A 20551-nucleotide genomic window follows, 5' to 3' on the forward strand; every position below is an offset into this window, starting at 1 on the left:
ATATGGGAACATATGTATATGTATAACTGATTCACTTTGTTATAAAGCAGAAACTAACACACCATTGTAAAGCAATTATACTCCAATAAAGATGTAAAAAATATAAATAAATAAATAATTAAATAATTAAATTGCATTAAACATTAAATAAAGTGATAGTACTTTTTTGAACCTGTTGTCATTGGATGAACAAAGCATTATGTAGCATATACCTTTCAGAAATTATTTGAAGAAATAGTCTGTGTGCGAATTAATTAGGAAAGGACTGCTTGCCTATTCCATGGCCTACCTCTACTATAGCTTCTAGCTGTATCAGTGGTAACTGATTGAGTTGAGCTGTAATAATTTCTACTGATTTCTATTTAAACTGTATTGCTTTTTCAGAAAGGAAAGTAACAGTTATCTTTTAATTTTTATTTTACTTTATTTTTTGTATTTCTTAAATATATCCCCTTAGCTTCTTAACCTAGTAGAAGTCCTTCAATAGCTTGCACGTAAAAAAATGAAGCCTGCTCCCTCTAAGCTACCAATGCAGTTCAAGTTGTTCCATACATTAAAAAATTATCAATGGATACTTAAGTAAATGTGAGGTGCTAATGTAAACAGATGGCAGTGAATGAATTACCATTTTATATGGAAGTCTTATTTCTCTTGGGTAGCATGGCCTGTTATTTTGATTAAAGTGACAGGAATCAATCCTGTCATCAAATCAGTACATGGAAATTTCTTTTAAATGTTAATAAAATGATTATACCCTTTTTAGACTTATTCATTTTAATTAGGCTAACAAAGCAGTGTTTACTATATGTCTTTCAGAATTTACTTAAAGTAATAAATGCATACTTTTGAAATAAAACACATATTAATATATATGACTTACCATTACTATATCAATAATGATAGATTACTGTATCTATATTGAATGTATTTTATCTCAGAGAATATGCTTTGCTGTGATCATGTTTACTTTTTCTTAAATAACATTTTCTTTTTACATATATAATTTCAAAGTTGAATTATTACTATTTATATTTATTGAATGTGTACTATGTGAAAAATATTTTTCTTAGGTCTAAAGAGGCCAGGTCTAAATTATCCCAGATTTTGAATTGGTTTTTGAATAGATTATATAGCTAGATTTTACTTAAAAAGGCAAGTATTACTTTTTTTATAACAAAAAGACACTAGAAATATAACTGAAATAAGTTCTTTCAAATATATTATAATTTAAGTGTCTTATTCTTATGTACATAATATTAATTATATTCCATTTTCCAAATCAATGAATACAAATTATTGATTCACTGGTCTATTTTAGAGCTGATGACAAAAATGCTATTAACAGACAAATGATTTTGGAACATTTTTTAAAGCATGTTTACAGCTTTTAAGGTATAAAAGAGAATTCAGTACCAAAATTTACTTAAACTTATGTCCAGGTCGTCTTGGTCAACAAAATTAGAACTTGCAAAACAGAATAAAGCTATTCAAGAGAAGTTAGATTCAGCAAAGCTGATTCAGCGCATTATTATAGTATTACAGTAAGAAAATTCCAAAGTGAATATGATGGATTGTGTTAATACCCTTTAAAAGTAACTTTAAATCCTCAGAGGCAGTGTATTTATGCTTTGGTAAGCACCAGATATCAATAGGTATGAATTTAATCATCCCCAAGGATTTCCAAATGTTATGTAGTGCCATGACACAAGTTTGAAGTTGGTAAGCAAAACTTAACTATCTTTTTTCTTCTGGGTTTCCTAATTCTTATCTTTTGGTCACCAGTCTTTAAGAGTTAGGTGCCAGAGTTAGAGATAACTTTGTTCATCTCATGCTTAGGGATTACAGTCAGAAAGGCTAAATGAACTAAATGCCGTATTATCTCATGAGCAGTGACCTAAGGTTTGGGGTTATTCATGGTGTTATTCAATAACACACTTCTTATTTTAATATTATTTCATATAAATTGCAGTATAAAATATAAGTTGCTTAAATATTATTTATAATTACTGTTACCAAGTTCTCTTCTTTCTTTAAGTCCTTAGCATAAACTTACTTTTAATTATTTTACTATAAATATGTGTTTTATATGTTTTAGATAAATAATTTAAATATATGTCCTAAAATGTGTATACTTCTTTTTTTAATAGATACTTGAAATTACCAAGTTCATATAACTTAATCTGTAATTTGCTTTACTCCAAAGCCTGGGGAATCACTTGAATATAAATCACATTTTTATTCTAATCATTAATACAGGCTCATTAATTTGAGTTTCAAGATGTGCCAAAATCACCTAGCTCCAGGGAAGAGCTGTCTATTGATAGGTAATTGGTAACATCACTTGTATTATACACACAGACAAAATGGGAAATTATAAAATCATTATTTTCTGCTTGAATGGAAACAGCTGCAGCATTCATTGTTATTATTTTTTAAAATATATAATTGCAATGATAACTTAAATAAAAAGTGTCAGTTCACTTTCTCCAGTCATTACCATGCCTTCTTGTATCCAGTTGAATCTCTACATTAGTGTCCAATAAATTTACTAAAACATAGCTTTCATCAGGCTTTCTATTTCTCTGATATATGCAGAGACCTTATATAGATCTTGTCATTATTTGTTTCTAAAGCCAAGTAGGACCCTGTGGGGCCCTCCCAGGTACAAATCCTTTCCAAGCCCTCCATTTCTTGCTTATAGGAACAAGGCTTCAGTTTCCTAGACCTTTCAGGACTACCAAAGGGCAAATTCAAACAGTTGCTAACCAGAAAAGTGAAGGAATGCAGAAACAAAGGAGGAACAGTCAAGAAACAATAGTGCAGTGATGGGGCAGGGTCCTGGTTCCTCCTGAAGAAGTATACACAACAACATCTTCGAATTCTTCTGCACAAACTAAGGCCCCCACCTAGGTGGAGGATGGTAACATATGGCTGAGCACAAGATTCCTGGAGCACTGCCCTGTTACCTCAGCACCAACCAATCAGAAGAAAGTCTCATACCCTGCATCGCTCACCCCAAAGTTTGCTTATAAAAACGCTTCCCCAAAAACCATCAGGGAGTTTGGGCTTTGTAGCTTGACCTGTGTGTTCTCCTTGCTTGGCTTTTGCAATAAACCTTTCCCTGATACAAACTCTGACACTTGGGTTTGCTTGGCCTCACTGTGCATAGGACACACTAACTTGCATTCATCAACACTTACCTCTTTTAGAGGATGGTTTACATTTCTTTTCTTCCTTAGAAACTTTATTTTAACTCTGCTGTTCTAGGTGTTCTCTCCTTGTTCACCCATGGCATGGGCCTATCATGCATTTTTGGTGTATATTACTTTTTGGCTTTTATTCAGTAATTTATTACCCTAAATAAATTATAAACTATTTGATGGATAAGAACCTTTTATCTTACTTCTCTTTTATCCTTTATAGTTCCCTAAACACCACTAGGCACATAGCATGTGCAATTCATCCTATTGAACAGAAATGAGTGAATCTAAGACCTAAGGGTAAAAGTACTCATCATAATAAACCTACACTTCCAATGAAGTTAGTTTAAAAAGGTTGGTACACTGGATGAGAAACAAAAGCATTTAACTTATTTGCTTACCATTAATTTGATTGATGAAATAATACTGTTTATTAATTACACTGAAAATGAGATGTATATTTGAAACACAAGACTTTCTCAGTCACATTATTAATTTTGTTTAAACATCCTAGCTTCTACTATACCTTGTCTGAGGCAATGTAGGGGATCAGAATTTGCCACCCTAAAATATGTCTCTTTGGCATATTAATTGTTTTAAGCTTGTTATTTTCTGAGAAACAGCAGAAGTGGGAAAGACTCTGAAAACCAAGTAGGAGTTGCCCCTTTGTAAGAAACATGTACATTTATAAGGGAAATCTCCATTTGTAAGTGTGTCTCCCTCTTATACCTGGACACATGTATACATGAGGACAACCAGGTCTCTAGAAACTCTTATCAATAGAGAAGGCAATGACTTAAATCTGCATCACAATCATCCAGTTACTGCACTTTTCCTGGTAACCTCCCATAGCTGACTCTCCCTACCCTCAACATCTTCTTTTATCTTTAGCTGAGGAGGGTAGTCAAGGTGAGGACTTTGGCCATTTTGACGAGTTACTCAGTTTTTCTGGGTCTCTCCCATGTATACACATTACTAAACTTTGTTTGATTTTCTCCTGTTAATTTATCTCATGTCAATTTAATTCTTAGACCAGCCAGAACCCAGAAAAGTAGAGGAAAACTTCTTCCTCAACAGGACCATCATCAATGAATAATTAAATAGGAAGAAAATAAATTTAGGGACAGTTGGTGGTTCATAACCAGAGACTTAAAAAGGTAAATGTACTACATATTACATATGGTCTTATTAGAGAGTCTGTGACAAGGATCTGTAATAATATTTTGATTATACGTGGTAATAAATCATGGTTAAAGTCTATCTATCACCCCCTTAAAAAATACATCTTAATTTAACAAAGCAGTTTACTGAATGAATGTCTTCTTTCTATTGCATTGTTTTCACACTGATGACATTGGCATTATCAGTATTAACTACAAACAAGACTTCACTGAAAGCATTATATAATTCTTAACAGAAAGAGTGGCTTAATATCAATTATTAACTAATAGCCCACTGTAGGTAGCTATTCTCTAATATTTAAATGTAGAATACTAAATAACTTTATCGATTCTCTCAGCCACCAGGGAATTGTCTTTTACAAGGACCTTAATTCTGAGAAATTATCAAGATGTAAGTATCTCAAATTTACATATTTATTTTGCTGAGATTCTTCTACAGTCAATGTAATTAAGACTATAAAATAATGGCACCTTAATATTTTTTTTTTCAGGCTCAAATCCACTCTCACACGGTATTTAACGCCAAGGGGAAAAATATGTGAGTAGATTTTCTGTTTTACAAATATATGAGATATAAGCAAAAATGTTGATTTAAAAAAATACTAATCAGAAGAAATATGATCTTTGACTAAAATAAGAATAAAAATCAGACTCCTAAAATCATGCAAAAGATTGTCACCTTTGCTTTCTCTACACCTTGTATAAAAACATTTAAGTCCCCTTTTAAAAATCTTTGAATGTCAGCACTAGAAAGCTTTAATCCAGCTCTTGCTAAAGGATAACCTGAGATATCTTATTAAGAGAAACTTAATGGAGGTTAATTTCAGATTCATTAAATTTTATTTCTACATTTTGTTAGATCATCATAAGGTAACATGGATCATAATATTTCAGCTGAAAACCCAAATTTTATTCTTTAATGTTATTATGGCCTTTCAGTATATACAATTTTTATTTGTACATGTTTCATGTTTTTTCTAAAAATACTACATGAAGATATTGCTAAGAGTATAGCAAAATCTATGTAGTATAGCAATATCTATATTGCTTATAGATACTGAGTACTTTTACAAAATACTAAGTACTTTCATAAAGATAAATTTCCCTTTAATTAATTAAGAAATATGTGACACTTTTGTTTTCCTCTACACTTTAGCTGCCAGATAACTTAAATTCAAATTCAAGTTAAGTCAGTGATTAACTTCTATTTTTTTTCCAACCTATCCTATAAGGTCTTGGTGAAACTACCTTCTGGTTTCAATCTAAACTCATACTTTCATTTCCCTCATGTTGTCATTCTTCTACCACACTCAGAAACTAAAGTATCTATTTTTGGATGATTTTTTAAAAATCTATTGAGCATTTGTTTTTTCAGAGGATCAAATATAAATAAATCATGCTATTGCTCTCAAGGAGCTTACAGTCTAACAGGGGTCAGGGTGACAAACATTATGATAAAGATGTGCACCAGGTGTTAGGAGAACAGAAGGAGCAGGGAGGATGGGGAGGAATTTGAGCAGATGTCTTTGAGTTGGATTTTGAAGGAAGAATATGAGTAACCTAGATGATTAAAGAGGTGAAAAAGTACTACTTCTACCATATGTTTTAAAAAATATTCATTTACTTAACAAATATTTATGGATGGTCAAATAAACATTTACATTTGCAGGGTACCATGTGATGAGAAGAATCATTGTTTCTACTCTTCCAAAGTATACAGTTCAAGTAGGACAAAAAACAGAGTCTGTAAAGAAGCCCCAGACACAACATAGATTGATTTGGAGAACTTCAGGTATAACTGGAATAAACCATGGAGCTGCCCCAAGGAGATGCCAGAAAAGCATGTATCCTTGAAGTCCTTACGTTACTAGTTTTAGAGAATGATCTTTATCCCCAGAAACTAGGGGCCAAAGAGACAGCAAGGAAGGCAGTTAGCAGACTAATTCAGTACAATACACAAGAAGAGATGGAGAGTCAAACTGAGCATTATATCCTAAAATACATTTCAAAACGCTGAGGATTGATGTCCTGATCGCCAACCTCTCCAGCTCTCTCTATATCCCTGATCAGTATCGATTTCCTTTTACCACTTTCCTAAAATGGTTTACTCTTTGAAAATGAAACCTTTGCATTTATTTTAAACAGAAAATAGAAACTGTTAAGAAGACAAATTTCACATCTGTTTGCTGTTCTTGCATCTAAGAATGAATCAAAAGCCACATTCTTAATTGTTTTCATCCCATCTCAGTAGAAGAGACATTAGTATCCTCTTCAAGGCTAATCCCCCACCAGACCTCTAAATTCTCATCTCTTCAAGAAACTTGCTTCCCTCTGATTTGTGTATCTCTAAACTTACCCTTTCTTTTAACTCTTTTTTCTCTTATTTAAGTCCTTTTACAATCCCACGTCTCTCTACTTCATCACTTCTTCCTTACCCTCAAGATTCATGACAATAGATGTCATTAATGAACTCCTTTTCCTTGCTTCCCATTTGTTCCACAGTGAAATTAGCTTTCTAGAGGCACAACTGTATTTGAACCATTGTTATCAAGTTCAATGAATGTATTCATAAGTGTCTTTTGTATTTTTATATTTAATTTCCTGGTATGTTATGATGCTTATATTTCAAATTCTCATTTCTAGAAATAAATGAAGTACCTATTTTACTGATTTTTAATAAGCTCTTGTCATATCCAGTGACCTCATATGAGGTTCAATTTCTTTGTAAGAAAATTAGAAATTTAGCTGATTAATCAATCAAAATGCCTCCTAGTGGTCATAGGATTGCTGAAATAGTCTTATATTATTGTCAATAGCCACATCATGTACATTGTATTATATCATGTACATATAAATCAACAGTTAAAGGGTGACACATTAGAGCTTTCATTTATTTTTTATTAAGTCAATTTTGATGGAAACTTAACAAGAAATTGTACCACTGTGGCAGATAACCTCTAAGATGCTACCCAATGATTTCAACCTCCTAGGATTAACACTCTTGTGTCATTTCCTCCCCCTGAATGTGAGTTGGAACGATCAATCAGTTATAATAAATAGAATAAGTTATGGGATATCACTCCAGTCATCAAGTTATTAAAAATTCTTGGGCATGTATTTGCTCTCTCTTCATAGATCGCTTGCTCTGGAGGAGGCCTGCTGCCATGAGACAGTCCTATAGAGACATCACATGGCAAAAAACTGAGAAAAGCCTCTGGCCAACAGCCAGCAAGAAATCAGAATCCTTAGTCCAACACCTGTGAGGGAGTGAGACCTGCCAAAAACCTAGTGAGTGGGCTTAGAAGGGTATTGTCCCCAAATGAGGTCTTCAAATTAGACAGCAGTCCTACCTGATAGCTTTTCTGCAACCTCATGAGAGACCTAGAACTACAGACACTCAGATAAGCCATACCCATACTCGTGACCCACAGAAAATATGAGATCGTAAATGATTTAAAGTACAAAATGTTTTTAGTTTTAAAGTACAAAATGTGGGAGAAATTTATCATGCAGCAATAGATAAGTAATATATCTGACTTTATTTCAAAGAGGAACCTCTTTTCTAAATAATGAATAACTGATCACCCTTTTTTGTATTATTAAAAAAATTGTGACTCTTCTCAGTGATATATTGTCCGTTAGCCCCAGTTAAAAGAGCAATGATTATTTACAGTTGACCAGGAAGTAATAACTGCAAGTAGGCTATTAGAAATCCAGGACAAATCATTTTTGAATCTGGATTTCCAAAAGAAGGAATAAAACTAAGACTGTAATTTGTAAAAACCAGTGACTATAAATGCACCCCAGTTTAACAGATGAATGAGTGTCTTAGAATAATATTTGCAAAGAGGAAGGGTTTTAGATACAGGCAGCAACTCTCTAATGAGGTAGTTCACCTAGCCATCACTAATTAGTCATGTCTGGAACAGATATTTTTGCCTAGATTTTAGTAAGCAGCATGATTGTGCCCTGCTGAGAGGGGACCCAAGTGACAGACCTAATACCTGCAACCTTCAACCATCTGAGGAAGCAGAGAAATGGCACAGGTATCAAAGTGGTAAATATTTGAGAACATGGAAGAAATGGAGAACTGCCTTCTCTTTGAAATAAGCAGAACAAAACTAGCAGAACAAGTAGGCATTCACTGACAATAAAGAGCATAAGAATAACAACTGTGAAGTTAAAAGTATATTGAAATTATCTTGGGATTCAGCATAAATATGCAGAAAGTTTGAGAGGGAGCTCTAAGGTAGCCAGCCTCAAAAATAAGGTAAATACATAGTTTACTCATTAAAGTAATTCAATATATTGATCTTGGAATTATTTATTTAAAAACCATTTTAAATATGTCTGTTCCAAGGTAAATCAGGAGAAAAAAAAGTCCATGAAATATATTCGAAATAGAGAGTAAGTAAAATCATACCTCATCAACTAAAGGGAAGAATTAGAGTTGAGCTAATTCTCTTTGTAATGAGAGTAATCTCATAATAAGTAAGATGGTTTGGCAATTGTGTGGAGATTTATTTCCTTCATAGTTTAGGCCGTAGTGAACCCATGACTATTCTCACAGCTTTCTAATTGCTTTTCCAGTCCATATTCTGTTTCTCAATAATTTTACCCACACTTAAAAGATTTATTTGTCCAAATCATATATCGCACTATGCTTGTTGTCTGCACAAAATCCGTAATAATTCCGCCCTGACTACTAAATAGCTAAGCTTTCACAACATTGCAAAGGTCTCCCTGCAGAGTGGCGAAGCAGGCAAACTACATGTCCAGCTTCCCAGGTTAGTATTTTGGCTTCACTACTTATCAGTTATGATATGATGGGCATGGTAATTAAAATTCTCTATATTTTAGTTTCCTTATCTATAAAAAACAGGATAACAATTTTAATGAGTGCAAATATTTATTGTGAACATTAAGAGAAATAATCCATCACGTGTTAGGAATAGTGGCCTGGTCCATTATGATTACTTCATAAATATTAGCTATTACTTTACTATTGATAATATCGCTGCTCTTTGAAATTCAAAGTAACCTAAGATTATGTGTGTCTACCATCTGATAGAAGATTTTATATATGTTACCTCATTTAACTTGAACTACATATTTCTGAATTAGAAATTATTATTCCTATTTTACAGATGAGGAGAGCAAGATCTAGACATTTTAAGTGACTTCTGTAAATTCTTACAGTGACTGACTGCTACAACCAAATTCCCATCCAGGTTTCCTAACTTCATGTTGAGGGCATTTTTTGCTGCATAAGAGTTTTCCTCTCTGGGTTTGTCACCTACTGCTCCACTGTGAAGAATATGGAGTAATAATGTTGGCTATGAATTTGAACACCAGCATAACCAGTTACTTGTAATTCATACAAACTCACTGAGGTTCAGTTTTCTCGACTGTGAAAGATGGATAATGATGCTCATTTTTATAAATTTATTAAAAGGATTACTTCACTTAAATAAGTATAGTAGCTGGTATATATCATGTGCACAATTTTGTTACTTTATATGAAAATATTTACACTTTTATTTTGTTAAATTTATCTTAAGACCATATTATCCTCATATCTTGCATTTTACTTCCTCATTACCAGTGCTTTAATCTTCCCTATGCTTATCTCTGTCTATTGAAAATGTACACTTCTTTCATAGAGAAACATTTCCCTTTGTCCCAAAGCATTGCCTTATCCTCCAAATAGACAGAGATCCACAATCCCTTGCCAATCTCTGTGGAGCTAGATATGCTTCACCATTCAGAATTTTGTCTTACTTTAGAAAGTTAAAAGAGGGTATGTCTTGTATATTACGTAACATCCCCAGGAAAGAACTGAAACAGAATCCCATAATTAAACATAGTAGTATTTTTGCTGTAAATAGTACATATGTTCACACTCATTTGGATAAATAAAGACTATACATATGTTCATATCAGTTCAGGCCAGATATTCTAACACATGTAGATCAGGTTAGCATGTGTTGGCAGATAATCATGTTTAAAACAATTTTGTGTTCAGCTGTTTTGATTTTAGAATTGCACATAAAGAATTGTAGATCTGCATGAATTCCTTCCACCCACCGCCCTTACCAGGTTTGTTAGGTTCCTTCTCGAGGTTATGTGGTATTCTGTCTAGTATGATTGTGTATTTACTCATCTTAGCCTTTGTTATTCTTAAGGTCTCTAAGGGCAGGAAGTGTGTCTTCATATTTGTATGTTTTTCAGGATCAAGGATGTTCTTAAATCCTACTAGGTGTGTTAGGCATACTTTATAAACAAGAAACTATCACCAATATTCCAAATGTGTAGATAGTGCTAAAAGCACTTGTCTTCCGAGTATGGCAATGCTTCTTTTCACTGTCATTAATATACACTGAGGCATTATTCAAGCAAATTGCTTTGGAAAGAAACAGAGTAAATTATACTGGTATTAATTTCCAAGAAGATCTCATAAAGAACTTAACCTATTGATGGTCTGCCTGAATTAAGATTCTAGAGGAGGTAGGTAATGCACCCAAATTTCAAATTTTAATATAAATTTGGGAAATTAGGACATGATCGGGGAACATTCTTAGCATCTTATTTTGCAATTTGTTGGTAAGCCGTTTAAAAGTCAATGATGATACTCTTTGACTAAAATTGATTTCATGCTATGTGTTTGTGAACCTTTTTCTTCTGAGTTACGATTTACTTTTGAATAAACATAGTAATTCTTTCCATCTCACCTATATGTTGTCCATACATGTGATAAAAGAAGCTGAGACAATATGCAGTGTTCGTGGGTCCATAAGGGTTTTTGGGAGCTATGCTGAAAACAGGGCTGAGAAGTCGAGCCTTTTCTCCTTCCAATCTGGGTCTAGATGTCTCAATGTACATATAAAAACCTTAAAAAAGACAAAATAAAATGTTTAAGCAAATTATTATTAGGCAACATGAAATTTAAAATCACTGAGAAGTTTTAGAGTTTTCATACAAAGTAAAGATTGATAGGAGAGTCTGCATCTCATTTATAAAATATATATATACAAACATAATATAAAGAATAAATAATCTATATAAAGATAAAATTGTTTAAAATGTATAAAAACTTGAGACAAAATTGGAATTTTAGACTTGAATTATCAAAAAAAAATTCCTAAACTCTATATATGTCAGTGAGTTCTGAGTGAAAATTAATGATTACAGACTTTAGAAATATCTGAATTATTTGTATGATACATAAAAATTTCATGTTTTATTCCAAAATCTTCAAATCTATTACTAAACATTATCTTGCATTTCGTATTAACAGCATTTCTAAAAAGTCCAAGGCTGGAGTATGATTGTTATGAACACAACATTTCATACCCTCATACCTTCTTTGGAGCCACTACGATCAGCGTTAGGTCCAGTGTTTGGAGTATATTTTGTATTTCTTGTTGCAGTACTTTGCTTTGTCCAGTCAAAATTGTCTGTATCATCTTGGGTAAACAAACAAATGTTACCATCTTCAAATCCACAGTGAAATTCTCCTGTTGACAAATTTTAATTAAAATAATTAAGATAAATTAAATGAATACAAATATTGCAATATTCTTATAAGAAAAAATTAAAACATTATATAGCAATAATAATGCAAGATTGCAATAATGGCACCATAGCCAAAATAATGCACAAGATGATGACTAAACTTAAAACTATTTCAATTTTAATGAAAATGAAAAATAATCTTGATATGTAAAGCAGTCTCTTATTTAATAATTTAAACCCAAACCATTTTCCTCTGAAATATCCAGATAATTGAAATTAAAGAATACAATGCATGCTTGCTTGTATTATGGCTGAAGAATTTCCCCAACTTTCATTGTTCAAGTATAGGTACAATCCAAACAAAACTGTCAATTAGAAAAAGATCTTTATTAATTTACCCAACAGCACTTTAAAGCTGTATACCTTGAGGTTACAATTTTTCACTCCATGTCTTGAGATGCTTTCACGTATACCCATTTGCACAAATGGAAGTTTACTTAGGGGAAGATAATGGCAAATTATTTTTAAAAGTAGTTATCTTTCATGCTTTATTTGAATGTAGATTTGCCAAGTGCTTGAAATTCACTAGAAATAAAGTAATGAAGAGAACTTTATGAAGACCCTGTGGAAGGACTGGGATTTCTTGGATGCCAGCCACATGCTGAGTTAAGGCCCAACAACAAGTTCACTGAGAGCTTTCCTTAAGTGTCCCTGAAATGAGGGTGGTAGTAATATTTCTAGGTAGCAAAAGGTTTTCTTACTGGGATGGACCCTGCTTGAAACAGGGGGGTAAATAATGGAGTTTATAATCTCCACCAGATACAAAATTAAAATTATCCTTAACTGAAAAAAAAACAACCCACGTAGTTTATATTATTTCATTCAAACTTATAAGAACTCTATGAAAATACAGAAATGCTAACTCATGAGGCTCATGTAGGAGAAAGCTTTGGCTAATTCCAGCTAGTAAATAATGAAGTCAAAACTGAGTACAGATTCCCTGCAATTCATAAAGATATAAACATCTAAATAATAAAAACTCCCATTTTTTTCCCCCTGCAATGGGTTACATTTATCAGATATTCCTGGGAGTGGAGCCCTTGAAGTTGGGATCATGCCTTTGAATTAATCTGTGTGTTTCTATACACTAACAATGAACTATCAGAAAGGGGAATTAAGAAAACGATCTCATTTTCAGTAGCATCAAAAAGAATGAAATACTTAGGAATAAACTTAGCTAAAGAGATGAAAGACTTGTACACTGAAAACTATGAAACATTGATGAAAGAAATTAAAGAAGACAAAAATAAATGGAAAGATGTCTCGTGTTCTTGGATTGGAAGAATTAATATTTTAAAAATTTCTATACTACCCAAAGTGATCTATATATTCAATGCAATCCCTATGACAATGCCAGTGGCGTGTTTTTTTTTTTAATAGAAATAGAAAATATTCCTAAAATTCTTATTGAACCACAAAAGACCCCAAATTGCCAACAAAATTAGAAGGAGGAAGAACAATGCTGGAAACATCACACTTACTGATTTTAAAATATATTGTAAAGCTACAGTAATCAAAAGAGTATAGTAGTTTTATACTATTGGTGGCAATGTAAATTGGTACAGCTATTATGGAAAACAGTATGAAGGTTACTAAAAAAACCTAAATACAGAACTACCATATTATCCAGCAATACCTCTTAAGAATATATAACCAAAGGAAATGAAATGAGTACCTCAAAGAGATATGTACATTCACATGTTCACTGCAGTATTATTTGCAATATATGAGAAATAGAAACAACCTAAGTGTCCATTAATGGACTGTATTTACTTTTAATCTTCTCATGACAACTGTTTTTAAACATTTCTACTGGAAGTGCAGTCAGAGTACTTACCTTCAAAAGAATTATAATCAATATAGTAACTAATTAGCAATAGTACCCTGGGTAGAAGCCAGGGAGAACCTGATTTATGCCATTAATTCATCCTGAAACTGTCATGTATTTGTTCTTTTAGCAAATGATCATTGAACACCTGTTAAATATGAGATGCTGTGATAGACACAAAGATAGTGAGATGTAGAGAGAAACTAGAAACAGATTTAGTTCTTAAGTATCTTACAGTCTACTGGAGGATATGAGAAAATCAAAAATAGCTTCCACATAGATGAAGATAAATTGTTATGGAAAATCAAAATGAGGGAATAATTAATGGAGGAAGAAGTATTTGTGCTAAACATTATAAGAAAAATGAACCTCAAAGAGTTGGTAATAATATCCACATTAAAGGGTCATTGTGATGACTAAATGAACTTTTATGCACTGAAACAAGATGTGAACAATAAAGATCTATAAAAATATTCAGTATTAGTATTTGGATATGCAAAAGTGGAGTAAAAGAGGATCTTTGGTAAGAAATACAGCAAGAACAGGGGTTACAGAATTTGGTCTTTGTTATATAATCAGTTAAAGGCCATTGCAGAAAAGAGAATACAGTAAAATGAGAAAAAAGATTTGGACATTTTCTTCACTAAGTATAGGAAATTGAGAATGTTGAATGGATATGTGTAAGAGTATAAAGGTGGCTATTCTCTTTTGTTAGACAAGAACAATATATTGCTAGACACAAAATAGAAGACAAAAAATCAATTCTTAATTTTAAAATGAAATATTATCAAGAGGATGGTGCTCAGATTATCTTCTTCTTCATAGAAGATTGGGATATACAATAATGATCCATGAAAATTCTTGCTTAAACCATTCAAATACTAACTTTCTAAGTAAATATAATATTTCATGAGTGGAATGTAGAAATCAAAGAATGAAAATTAAAGAAACAAATAATAGCAATACAAATAATATGCAATGCCACAAAAGAAACAACAGTTTATTATTTGTAGTTTACACAAATAACATTTGTTAACTGTGTAAACTACAGTTACACAAATAACAAATGTTAAGCATGTTGGGGAAATGGCTCCATATTTAGGAAAAGTCAATTATCAACATTAAATTATTTGTCTTTACACCCATATCTTTTGAAATTTAAAATTTACAATTATGTCAGTTTTACTGTTTCCAAGCCATTCTATTTTAAACCAAATATGAACAGTTGCTAAATAAACTTTGTGTGTTTATGCATTTTCTATTTTTCTTAATTGTCAAATACAGTGCCATTTTTAAAGTGAAAATATACTTACTCAAATGAGGATTAACAGGAGCTACAAGAAAAGCAAAAAATAATGTTAGCATGGCTTGAATGTCTTTTATAAATCAAAGTCTAATCAGTGTCTCATAGTGCCTAACCAAAACTTAATGATCTTGCCCACTGTGGCCATGGAGAATTATATCTGCAATCCATTTTGTTCTAGAGGATTGAATAGAATCTACTTTGTAGCTCAGCAGTAACAGCCTCAAAGTACCCAAAAGATCAATGCTAAATAGCTGTGGGATTTGTTCATTTTCCAAGGAATGGAGTTGCTGATCTTTTATATCTTAACCAGTGCTAAACAAAACCGAGAAATCAAAACTGAGGCTGACAACCTATAATCTAGATGTTTAACAATGAATGCAATTATCCAACAGAGATTACACTTTAGTTTTTTCTTGCTGTTATCTACTTCTGGTGAAACTAAAGCAATCCTCATACCATGTCATTATGTGTGTCCCAAAACAAATAGCTACTATGATGCCGCTTTAATTACATTTACACACACACACGCACACAACACACACAGTCTTCAAATGCTAAGCAATGCATTTGTATTTTTGTGTACCAGAATAAATACTTATCTCAAAAAACTAATTGTGTTTGCAGTATAAGTGCCAATTGACTTCTACCTGAAGAGGAATGAATACTTTAAATATTACTGAAACACCAACAAAAATATGTCGAACCTAAGAGACAAAATGGTAGCTGTATATATCGATTAGGCATTTATCACTCTGAGAGAAAATTCCATTCTGGATAAAAGAATGCATTATTGCAGTCTCCCAAGATTACAATAGACAGTTAATCTAACCTCCAGAAGGTTGTCTACTTTGTTGTTAATTCCTAGTATTTGCCATTAACCACTTTTGTTAAACTTGGACATACTAGTAAAGTATGATAGTCAAAAATACACACACATGCATGAAATAAGTTCATATATAATTGCTAAATTTAGTACACTGAGATCAATTTTAACAAAGTGATTAGTTTCTCAATAAATTACTTTTTACTATTTCTACATTGAGAAGACAGACTATTCCCATTATTTTAGTTGTTCTAATTGTTCATTCCCCATTGTAAATTATGAAATGAATAACACAGAGAAGGGACTATACATTTATTAGTTCCACTGAAGGGGAGAAAAAAAATTCCCTTTCTTGCAAAGTATCGGTATATTTTAATTTGAAAATTAATTGTTAAAACTTAAAATTATTTCATAATTAGAATAATATGAAGTTACAATTTTTATATATTGTCTTTGAAAGAAGTAAGCATCTTTAAATTATAATTTAGTTCTAAGAAATGTCACAGCTACATGTAACCTGTGACCAGACTGAATTTTGAGACTTCTCCTACAATATTTTAGTCACCAAATTCACTATAAATATCACAATTAACCTTGTGAAAATTTGCCATTCTAAATTTGAAATATTGCAGTGAGTCTATTTTTCTTTTTTCAAGCTAGCATGTCAAATTTCTTATAGACGCCTATATACATTATATGCTTATATACACTAAAGTATACTTTACCCAAGTCCATAGTATACAGAAGTTATTTTTAATTAAAATGTTTAAGATTTTAATAAGCATGCCTAAGATATAAAGATAATTAAAGAAAGTTGGAACTAAACATAATATCTATTTTCCAGATTTATTTTTCATTTCATTTGTTACCTCAGAGTTTTCAATAAGAACTACTGAGTTTATGAAGATTTTTTTCTATATCTCTGTAAGACAAGTTCTAATAATTTCTAAACTTAGCAAATAAGTAAAGATTTCTGTCATGGAGGAGTGAGCCCTAGTTTTAGTCAGAGTTAGTCATTTCATAGTTGTTTAACTCTACAGGACACGAACTTTCTGGGTCTTAATATCTTCATCTTTTAAAGGAATGGATAGTAATGCATGGTTTCCAATGCCCCTCCATATTACATAGTTTACAGTTTTACAACTTAGGGGCAGGGAGCATAAATACTAGTTAGGAGGAGATAATTCATATTTTATAAAAACGTATGACACTAAAAATTTAGAAAAATATACTGGGATGTTATCTAGTTGTCTGCTCGATGGAATCATGAAGGTGATTACAGAATAACAATTGCTCTTCTGCAATAATAGTTATATCACTAACAAGAAAATGTATATTTTTAAAAGAATCATATTCAAGAAAATATACACAGTGATTCTAATGCTTTTACATTCCTTGATCTTGTATGAATATTCCACTATACATTATATATTTCAACTTTTTAATGAAAATTGAATATATAATGCCCAATGTGTACTCTGACTGATAAGAGTGAAGAAAAGTGACTTCACAACTCTAATGAGTTTTTAATAATTTCACTTTATTTTTTTACTTCTGACAGTATTCACTGTTACCCTCTTAAGTAGGAAAAAATACTTAATGCTAAACAGAATGGAGAACCTCAGCTGCAAAAAACCTTAACAATCAATAATAAAAAGAATAATATTACACTGAAGTAATGAAACACATATGAAATATTTTGCCAGTGACTTATTCAACCTTGAGAAATACATTGATGATTTTAGAGCTAGTCTTTGAATATTATAAATTTCAACTGAAAAGATGTACATAAATTTCAACTGATAAAATATTAATCTGTCAGGTATATGTTAAAAATAATACCATATCTAATCACCATGATTTCTATTTGAACTATTAGAAAGTTTTTGACCAACTTTGTTTCACAGGTTTATACTATTTCCTACTTTTAAGTAGGACATTTAAATAGTAAAGAAATATTAAATGCATATTGTTTATAAATGCAAACTATCACTAACATATACACATTAACATTAGTGATCTAAAAGAAGAAAATGACCAAAAACAAATCAACTAAGATGTCATTCAATAAGTGAATGGATAAACGAACTGTGGTACATCTACACAATGGGATATTATTCAACAATAGAAAGAAATGAGCTACCTAGACACAAAAAGATATGGAAAAACTTTAAATGTGTATTGCTGAGTACAATAAACCAGTTTCTAAAGGTTATATGTTGTATGATTCCAAATACCCAGCGTTCTGGAAAAGGCAAAACTATAGATATAAGATCTGTGGTTGTCAGGGTTGGAGGAGGGATGGAAGGATAAATAGGTGGCGCACAGAGGAATTTTAGAGCAGTGAAAATATTCTCTATGATACTGTAATGGTGGATAAATAACATTACACAGTTGTTAAAATTCATATAAATGTACAACACAAATAATGACCCCCCAATGTAAACTACTGACTTTAATAATGTATCAATATTTGTTAATCAGTTGTAAGAAATGTGCCACATTAATGTAGGATGTTAATAATATGGGAAACTGTGACGGGGGAGAAGGCATATATGGGAACACGCTGCACTTCCTACTCAATTTTCTGTAAACTTAAAACTGCTCTAAAAAATGAAAAAAACTTAAAATTCAATCACATTTCCTAATTTCTTAATGATACTAATTTTAAAATCATCAAGAATTTGAAAAAAAATGTATACAAACTGCTTCACAACTATGCGATAGAAAATAAAAAGACATTGTGACATTATCAGCTAGGTTCAATGTTAATTAAACATTTTTCTATATCTCTATTTATAACCAAATATTACAATTTATGATGATTAAGTATTGTGGGAATTTTTTTTTACTTGGCTAATGACCCAGAAAGTCAATATGTTAAGTTTTATTTTGTGGCTAAATTTGGTAGATAGTTACAACCTTCTAGAGAGTTTAGTATGCAAATAAATACTTTTAAATGAAAAGCTACTTACCACTATATTTGATGACACGAATTGTTGAATCTCCTTCTCCAAATTTGGTGAGAGGAGTCAGTCGGACTTCATAAGCCTCTGGTTTAATTAGCTCAGTCAAGTTATATGTAATTAATTCTCCCTTTTGAATATTCCCATTTATTTTAATCTCCTGTTCCCACCATCGCTGCTGTCCAGCCTGAAATTAAAAGAATTATATAATAATGTTCCTGGTATTTTTAACTGTGTGCTGGTCATGTGGCTAAAAATACTACTGCTGGGGATTCTTTGGGGCCTAGGACAAAGTTATATTCCGTTAGAGATGTACCTTTGTTTCTGATATGCTCCTAGGGGCATCAATAGTATGGTTCACTTTTACTTTGAATATGAAGCCCTTTGGTGTCACAGATTAAAGTGGAGATGATCCCTTGCTTTGGGCAGGCCTTGGGTTTTCAATCCTGTCTGCCTCACCACTGCCAAACTATAAGAAAGTTCAAGTTTGTCTGGCTTGGTTAATAGCTGAGGACAAAAGAAATTTGGGTGGGAAATCCCATTTATTACTTTGATTTTCCATTGTCCCTTAGATTTTTACCTAAGAGACGTGTGTGTGTGTGTGTGTGTGTGTGTGTGTGTGTGTGTGTGTGTGTGCGCCTGCACTATATATATATATATATATACATACACACACTATATATGTTAATGTGTATCTATATATATACATAGTCATATATTTATATATTTGCTTGTTTTCTGAGGGTGGGTTAATCCTAATTATATAGCTTAGCCTGCTATATTTCTGGAAATGAAAATCTCAAGTATGTGCTATTAGCACAGCATTAGACAAATGACAAATAAAATAATGAAATGGAACAGAAAGCCCACATATAGATTTGTGGGGTTGTTCACATAGAAGACATGAAAATATAAACCACTCAATTGGTTATGTATATTAAAAAAAACATAAATGTAATCCCTATCACATATCTTATAACGAAAAGAAAAAAAAAAGAAAAGGCAGCCTCAGGAGGATCAAATACTTAAATTTAAAAGGCAAAAGTTAAATCATTTAGAAAAAACACAGAAGAATGTCGTTATGATCTCAGGTAAGCTGTTACTTTCTTAGGATAGAAAAGCACAATTAGTAAAGGAAAAGATTGATAAATTAGCCAATCTTAAATTTGAAATTAATATTAAATTTAAAATTTTAGCATAAAAATTTCTTCTCATCAGTGCTCCTCATTAAACAGGTAAAATAAAGACAGAGGCTTGAAATAAGATATTTAGAACAAATACAGTTAATCAGAATATATTAAAAACTCCTATAACTAAATAAGAAAAAGAATTCAATAGCAAAGTGAGCCTAATAGGAACAGGTATTTTGTAAATGAGCAAGCCCAAAAAACTAATTAGAGAAAAGTCTCAGCCTCACGGTGAATCAAGGAAGTGAAAATTAAAGCCACAATATTATTTCCCAGATAAAAGCTTATAAAGATAACAACATTAAGGTTTGTTGCAAATATAAAACAATGAGAATCTTTATACCTGTCAAGAACCTGGAGCAGCAGAGGGTGGATGGGTAAGATTTTAGTCTACTTACAAGCTAACAAGTTAGCCTGCAACAGTATCATGGGCACAAGTAGAACAATCCAGACTACTGAGTCAGAGAAAAGGATTCATGACACAG

General features: G+C 31.8%; 1 protein-coding gene across 1 annotated transcript in view; it reads right to left on the reverse strand.

The window, feature by feature from the left end:
• The window catches only part of MDGA2 (MAM domain containing glycosylphosphatidylinositol anchor 2), an 848836-nt gene that overhangs the window by 35118 nt on the left and 793167 nt on the right, over positions 1-20551 (reverse strand). The window contains exons 11-14 of the mRNA XM_027111155.1: positions 18889-19066; positions 15098-15118; positions 11743-11898; positions 11113-11271 (exon numbers count right to left, since the gene is read on the reverse strand). Of these exons, the coding sequence (XP_026966956.1) occupies positions 11113-11271; positions 11743-11898; positions 15098-15118; positions 18889-19066 (514 nt within the window). The remainder of the gene's footprint in view (positions 1-11112; positions 11272-11742; positions 11899-15097; positions 15119-18888; positions 19067-20551) is intronic.

This window comes from Aethalodelphis obliquidens, unplaced genomic scaffold (genome assembly GCF_003676395.1).
Source record: "Aethalodelphis obliquidens isolate GAN/ISIS:26980383/991018 unplaced genomic scaffold, ASM367639v1 scaffold10, whole genome shotgun sequence".
In the NCBI taxonomy this organism is placed as follows: domain Eukaryota; kingdom Metazoa; phylum Chordata; class Mammalia; order Artiodactyla; family Delphinidae; genus Aethalodelphis; species Aethalodelphis obliquidens.